General features: G+C 54.6%; 1 protein-coding gene across 1 annotated transcript in view; it reads right to left on the bottom strand.

The window, feature by feature from the left end:
- Window positions 1–1,426: 1,426 nt before the first annotated feature.
- Window positions 1,427–8,562, bottom strand: part of SZRD1 (SUZ RNA binding domain containing 1) — a 15,635-nt gene continuing 8,499 nt past the window's right edge. The window contains exons 2-5 of the mRNA XM_017833430.1: window positions 5,898–5,947; window positions 5,600–5,677; window positions 4,739–4,993; window positions 1,427–3,395 (exon numbers count right to left, since the gene is read on the bottom strand). Coding sequence (XP_017688919.1) covers window positions 3,293–3,395; window positions 4,739–4,993; window positions 5,600–5,677; window positions 5,898–5,947 — 486 coding nt within the window. The 3' untranslated portion in view covers window positions 1,427–3,292. The remainder of the gene's footprint in view (window positions 3,396–4,738; window positions 4,994–5,599; window positions 5,678–5,897; window positions 5,948–8,562) is intronic.

The raw sequence follows: 8,562 nt of genomic DNA, 5'->3' as shown, positions 1-8,562 counted from the left end.
GGGCCGCTCTGTCCCCGGGCCGCTCTGTCCCCGGGCCGCTCTGTCCCCGGGCCGCTCTGTCCCCGGGCCGCTCTGTCCCCGGGCCGCTCTGTCCCCGGGCCCCTCTGTCCCGCCGCCTCGCTGCCGCCTCCGCGGCCGCCCCAGCGCGGGCGGGACCTGCCGCCGGGAGGCGCTTCCGCGTCCGCGGCGCCCCCTGGCGGACGGGAGGACCCGCTGCGGGAGCTCGTCCCAGTTTGCTGCTGGAACTGGGAACCAGCTCGGCCGGGGGGCAGCGGCCACATCCCGGCCTGGACCCTTCTCCCTGGAGCTCTGCGGCTCCAAGTCACTAAATTCAGGAGTTTGTGGGATTTTATACATAAAATAATTGTTTATATAATTATATATTTATATTCTATTCTATATATTCTATGTATTCTATTCTATATATTATATTCTACTGTAATATTATATATTATATATCATTTTACTATATAGAATTATCTATTATTATATAAAATATATAATACAGTATTTTATAATATAGTCTTATATAATATATACTGAATATTATATAACATATATACTACATATATTTTTATATCTTTATATCTAAGTCGACATAAAATATTTTAAATATTTATATCTCTATTATATATTTATTTTAATATTTATTTGTATATATACAGACACCATATATTCATATTATGTTATAACATTTTAGTTGTACTATGCTATCTTGTATTATATATTATACATATTTTATACATTTACAAATACTTTTTATTTTATATATTTACATCTATTATATATTTATTTCAATATTTATTTGTATATACAACCCCCATATATTTATACTATAACATTATATATTATATACATTAATCTATATGTTATGTTGTATTGTATATTATGTTGTTGTATTATATATTATACATATTTTATACACTTTAGTACATATTTTTATATATTTGCAGATATTTACTTGTATATAGTTGGTTTTATATAAATTTATATGTTCTTATTTATATCTATTTATACTATGTCATATACTATTTATATATTATAAACTTAAAAGTAATTAAAAATCACAACTCCAAGGGAATGGGGGCCCGTGGGAGATTCCAGGGCTCCTGGAATCCTCCTGCCCTGGGCACCTCCACAGCCTCCTCCTCCTTTTCCAGAGGTTATGGAGCACAACAGCCACAGGATGGAGCAACAAGACAATTAAAGTTAATTAAATTAATTAATTAATTAATTAAAAATCGCCTGCTCACATCCCGAGTTGGATCCACATCCTCCCTCCCGGGACACCTCCCACCAACCCTAAAACCGGAGCAAAATCCCCCCTCCTTTGGCTCAAACCCACCCAGGCTTTCTCCCAGCTTTTCCCTTCCCGACGGATTCTGAGCTCGGGCCCTGAGAGGAATAAAAGAGGGAGAACCGAAAGTCCTTAAAAGTTTAAAGACATTTATTTAAAATACAATTTATAAAACGTTTTTCTCTCCGGCGCAACGTTTGTGGGGCGCAAACACGCGGGTACCGTGTCCCTCCTGCCCTCCTCGGGACGCGGGCGCTTCCCGCAGGAACGCCGAGCCCTGCCCGCGGGCGGGACGTATCCTGGGCACCGGGATGGAGCGGCCGGGAGGAGCCCGGGGCGGAGAAGGAGATCTCGGTGCTGGAAAAGGACATTTCGGTGCTGGAAAAGGGAGATTTCGGTGCCGGGGATGGAATTTCGGTGCCGGACACGGAGATTCCGGTGCTGAACACTGCCCAGCCCCACCGGGAGCCGGGTGGGTTTGGGGTTTTTTGGCTATTCGGTGGGGTTTGGGGAATAGTTAAGGAAAGGCGCGGTGACTGCGGTTATTGCTGACGTCCTTCTCCCCTCCCGCTCCCTCCCGGAGCTCATCCCGACCACCAGCCGGGGGGGGGGGAACTGAGACCCCCCGAACCACTGGGGGCTGGGGATCCCGGGGGAATCCCGAGGGAATCCTGCCCCACCTGCGATCGGCCTTAAGGAGCTCACTGAGCTCCGGCGGATCCGTGGGATGCACAGGTAGTTTTTCTTTTCCCGTTCCTGTGGGACTTAAGCCGTATTTCCATGCAGGAAGTGCTGCCCTGCACGGACACCGTGTCAGGATTGGCTTGTTCACCCTTGAACCTACTGAAGGCAGAACCCAGACCCCAGGAATCTGCTGGGAATCCGCCGGGAACCACACAGGGAATTCCAGGTCCCCTCCGAGAGCAGCATTTAGTGTTCATCTCATCCCTTGATATTCAGCTTCATCCAGGGGGGAACATCCCTGTTCTTGCGGAGCACCGGCCTCCCCGGCCTCTTCCCAGGAGCTGGAGGAAGACAATCCCTTTCCTGAAGATGGAGGGATCATCCAGGCTCTCTCCAAGGCTGGGTTTGTTCCCAGTGTCTGGAATTCCGGGAGGCAAACGCAGCTCGTACTGTCCCTGTGGGGTTGGACCCTCTGGACATCCCGCTCTCCGTTCCAGGATACTCTCCTCCTCACCACATATCCCAAATTCTTCACTGCCTGGCCCTCTGTGGCCAGGCAACAGGAACTTTCACGGGATCACTCCACATTCCCTTCTCCCCAAAACACAAAAGAGCCCAACCAAGGGGTGTTTTAAGCTTTTCCTCAAAGCAGCAGGAAAAGGGAGCCGAGCTTGCACAGGAGCGAGGCGTGGACCAGGTCTGGCTCCGAGGTATCCCGGGGGATCCAGGAGTCCAATTCTTCAGAAGGAGAAGCAAGAGCTTGTCAACCCCGAGCCATTCAACTCATGGAAATCCGTTGGAATTCCTTTGGGAACACTGAACTACCTCTGTGGATTAACACAAACAGGTCAAACCCTTCCCACGCACTCGGCCGATCCCAGACAGAGAAAACAAACAGAAAATCAAACAGAAGAACCCAAAATCCTCGGAAACAGAACTCGCTCTGGAAGTGATGAGGACAACATGCGTGGCTGGGGACACTTCCCATCTTTTTTTTTCCTTAAATGCCAGGGTTTCGAGTACAACAAACGTTATTGCTGGCGCCAGCCCCGACCCGAGCGGCACACGCAGCTCCCGGTGCCCGAGTCCGGCACCCCCCTCCTTCTCCCGCTGGATCCTCGGGACAGCCCTCGGGATCGCCGCTCACAGTGGGTGCAGAGGGGAGGTCACAGTGCGTGGGGCTGAAGGTCACAGTGGGCAGAGCGAAGGGGTCACAGTGCAAATCATGCCGGGAGTCCCCCTTGCCCAGGTCCGTGTGTCCGTGCCGGGGGCCCGGCTTTCCGGAACGGCGGAACCGCGGCACATCCGCCTTTATCTGCGCTGCTTGAAGCCCTGGGAGCCATCGGGGCCCAGTGGCTGCCGGATCACATTGTTGGGCTGTCGGGTGTCCTCCGGCTGCGAGATCCGGGTGGGCCTGCAGGGAGAGAGGGGTCAGAGCCGCAGGGAACGCGGGGTGGAATTCCGTGTGCCCTCGGCAAAGCCCCAGGCGCCCGCTGAGGGGGGAGCACACTGACACGGGAATATCGGCACGTGCTTCCCAGCAAGGGAAGACGTGGAGCTGCTGGAGAGAGTCCAGAGGAGACACCAAGGGGATCAGAGGGATGGAGCAGCTCTGAGATGGGGAAAGGATGAAAGAATTGGGATTGATCAGCCTGGAGGAGAGAAGCTCCGGGAGCTTAGAGCCCCTTCCAGGGCCTAAAGGGGCTCCAAGAGAGCTGGAGAGGGACTTTGGACAAGGGCCTAGAGGGACAGGATAAGGGGGAATGGCTTCCCACTGTCAGAGGGCAGGGATAGATGGGATACTGGGAAGGAATCCTTCCCTGGGAGGGTGGGGAGGCCCTGGCACAGGTTGCCCAGAGGAGCTGTGGCTGCCCCAGCCCTGGAAGTGTCCAAGGCCAGGTTGGACAGGACTTGGAGCAACCTGGGATAGTGGGAGGTGTCCCTGCCATGGCAGGGGTGGGATGGGATGAGCTTTAAGGTCCTTTCCAACCCAACCCATTCCATGATTCTATGAGGATGACTCGGGGTGCCCTCCCTGCTCTCTACACCCCCAGCCTGCTCTTCCAAGGTGCTCAGATCATCCCACGGCTGCACCGGGCACGGCTGGGGCACCTCCAGCCCCGGGGGCACCGCTGGGACCCTCCGGACAAGGAGGACCCAGAGGGGCTGGAGCGTGTGCAGGGAAGGGAACGGAGCTGGGAAGGGGCTGGAGCAGCAGGAGCAGCTGAGGGAGCTGGGGGGGCTCAGCCTGGAGCAAAGGAGGCTCAGGGGGGACCTTCTGGCTCTGCAACTCCCTGACAGGAGGGGGGAGCCGGGGGGGGTCGGGCTCTGCTCCCAGGGAATGAGGGACAGGAGGAGAGGGAACGGCCTCCAGCTGTGCCAGGGGAGGGTCAGGTTGGACATCAGGAGGAATTTCTCCCTGGAAAGGGTGGTCAGGCACTGGCACAGCTGCCCAGGGAGGTGGTGGAGTCCCCACCCCTGGAGCTGTTCCAAAGGCGTGGGGATGTGGCACCTGGGGACATGTGGTGACCACAGTGCTGGGTTAATGGTCAGTCTTGATGATCTGGGATGGCTTTTCCAGCCTTAATAATTCCATGATTTATGGCCTTATCAGGCACTTCCACTTCACTCCCACCTAGTGGAGGCTTTGCTGACAGAGCACTGCTCCCTCCCTGCTCCTCACTCTGCTCTCCAAGGAGCTCATCCCTGAGCTCCACCAGGCAGGAATTCCCGAGGAGCGCCCGGGGCTGCTCTCACCTGTCCAGGATGGGCTTCTCCTGCTCCTCCTCGGGGCTGGCGCTGCCCAGGATGCGTTTCCTGGCCTCGGCGTACTCCGCCTCCCTCTGTGCCAGGGATTTCACCGGGAAGGCCGGGCGGCTGGCCGAGTTGGGCGTGCTGAGGACGCCGTTGGTCGTGGGCCTCTTGAGGATGCGGATCTGGGGGGGAGGCCCCGAGGGAAGGCTGTCGTCCTGGATCACGATCGGCACTTTGGGAGGAGATTTGGACTTTCTACTGTTTGAAACAAAAACATCGGGTTGGGAGTTGGGGGTTTTTTTCCTGCTCCCAGTGTGAACTCCTGGTGGGCAAATGCCATTCCTGTGATTAATGGCAGCCTGGAGTAATTAAAGAGCTTGTTATATTTGTAACCCTAAACTGGAGCAGCAGATTAGCTGGGAAAGGGATGGAAAATCAGGCCCTGCTGCATTTGACATCATCAAACTCCCCCGAAGGGAAGGGAACAAACACTGGGTTAGCATTTGCAGTCAAAGATGTCGGTATAAGCACCTTGATTTCATTCCCTGCAAGGAGTGTCAGGGCTCCACTCACCAGGATACCCAGCCTTCACTCCAGCCCTGCCATTTCACTCCTCACAATCCCTCTCACCATCAGATTATTTTTATAGTCCCTTTTCTGCACAGAATTCCCAGAGAATTAATCCCATGACAATCAAAGGGGAAAAAAAAATCCAACAACAAGAGCTGTCAGCAGTGAGTAGAAACCCCTCTGGCAGGAGGCAATAACACCCCTCCCCACCCTCAGCCAAAGGAAGCAGGAAAAGAAAGTCTCCCTGATGCAAGACAAGGCAAGTCCACTGAGGGCCGGGATTACCTGACTCACCCATTTCTTCCTGGGAGAGGCTTTTTCTTACAAGGCTTCCCCAAAGCTGTAGCTACATCCCGTCTGGAAGACTCGGCTCTGAAATAAAATCACTCTCAGGAAGCTTTTTGCTGCCCTGCTGTGGGTCCCAAGGGCTATCCAGTGGCATGGATACAGGGATTCCCTAATCCTCAACTCCAACCCAGCGCTCCCTGCTCAGTCTGAAGCCGTTTTCCCGCTGTTCCCACTCCCTAGGCCTCCAGCTGTCCAACGGCACCTCGGGAAGACCGGGATTCCACCAGCCCCACGGCGGCGTTACCTTTCCTTCTGTGTGATCTTCAGCTTCTTCTCCAACCGCCTGTCTATTTCCTGGAAAAGATGGAGAGAGAAACGGGAATGTGATGGATTGAATCAAAGAAAGCCCAATCTCATCCCGGAGGTGGGAGTTTGAGCCTGGCTGAGCACAGATTTAATGTCACTCTTCTGTACCTGTACTGGGGGTAGGGAGGGTGTGATTCCATCCCAGGATGACTTGGGAATAAAGAGGTAAGGAAAAGCAAAGCCAGCACAGATATTCCAAGAGAAAAGTAAAGCACCACATCCATTCTCCTGTAACCAGGAGTACACCTACAGCAGGCCGAGCATCCGGAGGATCGTGGCCTGATGCCCTCATTGCTCACTTTAAGCACTTCAGGTGGCCAAAAAAGCTCTATTTTGGGTTAAAAAATGGGATTACACAGCAAGGTATTCCCAGATCCCAGCAGGAACCTGTGCTAAACCTCCTGGGCAGAGGAGTAGCCCAGAGAGTGATCCACAGGCCTGATTCCAGCTGGGAGCTGAGCCTGGATCCCGTGGCCAGGGTGATCCACAGGCCTGATTCCAGCTGGGAGCTGAGCCTGGATCCCGTGGCCAGGGTGATCCACAGGCCTGATTCCAGCTGGGAGCTGAGCCTAGATCCCATGGCCAGGGTGATCCACAGGCCTGATTCCAGCTGGGAGTTGAGCCTGGATCCTGCAGCCATGCAGAGGACTGGCTGGCAGGGCCACATTCCTGCCCTGAAGTCAGGAGAAGTCCCTGCCCTGCCCCACACGCAGGCAGGGAGCTGCTGGAGTGGATCCGAGCCCGGCTGAGCTGCTCCTGCTCTGGCTGCCGAGTCACCCACGGCAGGACGTGTTCCCACCCGGAGCACCAGGATCTGAGCAACTCTGTCCCAGGCTGGAATCAACCCAGCAAAGGTGTTGGGGTGTTGCAATCCAAGGGATTACAGAGAGACTCTTGGCTGAAGAGGAGAACAGAGCCAAGTTCCAACCCTTCTCCAGGTGACCTGCCCCAACCCCACCGGTATTTTTAGATCCCGTGAAAAGAGGCTCCAAAATAGCTCTTCATGTTTTATTTAATCACCAGGGAGAGAGGAAAACCGACCTGAGAGTGTCCTGGTTTTGCCAGCTGATAACTGGCAATACTGAAGGAAATTCCAAGCTTATGGTAGGATGCAGCTGCCCTACTTTGAGGCCTGTTTGCTTCCCCAAAAAGCCACGGGAGCTGTCCCTGCCGGCACAGACCATGGCGGGCACGGCCTGGCAAAGGAACTGGTCTGCACGGGAATTCCCTGCTGCCCCAGTGAGCAGGGAATGACCAGAAGTCACCAGGAGTTGCCAAACCACAGTGTTTGCTCTGGGTCACACGGGCCAACAGCCCATGGGAGCCTCCACCTAGAAAGTAATTAATCATTTGGGGGAGATAAAGGGTGGGTGGGAGGTTGAATTTCCTACCAAACTCTGTCCTGGGAGGCACCAAAACCAGGGAGGAGCTTCCTGAGGTGCTGGGCTGGAGCAGGGCACAGCCACAGCCTCCCACGGGGGGCAAACACCCGCAGCTTCCTTCCTCTCCAGGGGACTGGGAGGAAAACCTCATCCCAACGCCATGCAGGAGGGAGGGAAAATGTCCATCATCCACCTGCTGCCCTCACAGAGAGGAACAGGGATCCAGACATCCCGGTGAGCAGGGAGGTGATGGGGAGCAGCTGGTGGCAAACAATGGGAGTCAAACCAAGGGGAAGGGGCTGGCTCGTCCCTGAGCCAGACAAGGTGACATCCTGCTACACAAGAGCCTTTAAAGCAGATTTGCGGACTCAGAGAGTCAATCACGGCTCCCAGGGCCTCCTGGAAGCCATGGGAGCTTCCCCAAATGTCCCTTAAGAAATATTTTGGCACATGGAAAAGAGACAATGATGGGAAAACAGGGTGGAAGGTGGAGAAAACACACCCAAGAGCTTCCCAACTCATTTCACTTGGTGCTCAGAGTGAAATCAGCCACTCCAAAGCCAAGGGCGAGTCGGGATCATGGTGCTGAGCCCCCCAGCTGGGAGTGTGGGGCATGGAACTGGGACAGGACACAAGGAGGGCTCTGCTCTGCTCCCTCCTTCCCAGTACAGCAGAGGTGGTTTGACCAGAGCCGCGTTCCCACATCCCTGGGGGCTCTGCAGGGTCAGCCCTGCGACACCCTGGAGCTGCAGAGCGTCACCTGGAGCTCAGCCCCTGGAAACACGGGGAGGAATGTCCCTGTCCCAGGGACTCCCAGTGCTGCTGGACAGCTCTGGAACCCCACAGCAACCGTGCTTCCTCCAGCACCACCTGCAGCCTCCCCACCCAGAGCAAAACCCCAGAGCAAAGGGCTCTGATCTGCTCAACACCACAACTCATTCCAAGGAATCCTTCAAAACTATCAGGAGCCCTTCACTATCCGTTTCCCTCCTTCCCACTCCTGGGCAGAGCAATTCCTGCTGAATCCTTGGGGGTATCCCAATCTCCCAACGGAGCAGAGGTGTGTGGCCCTGGAGCACAAACCACCCCAACCACTCTGGGCAGCTGCTCCCTGACTGGAGAGCTCCTCACACAATCCCACGGAATCCTCTGGGTTGGAAAAGCCCTCCCAGCCCATGGATCCCCCCTGTGCCCGATGACCACCTTGTCCCCAGCCCAGAG

Source organism: Lepidothrix coronata, unplaced genomic scaffold (assembly GCF_001604755.1).
Source record: "Lepidothrix coronata isolate B3197 unplaced genomic scaffold, Lepidothrix_coronata-1.0 Scaffold214, whole genome shotgun sequence".
NCBI classification, from domain to species: Eukaryota; Metazoa; Chordata; class Aves; order Passeriformes; family Pipridae; genus Lepidothrix; species Lepidothrix coronata.
This window is presented reverse-complemented; position numbering and strand designations above follow the sequence as displayed.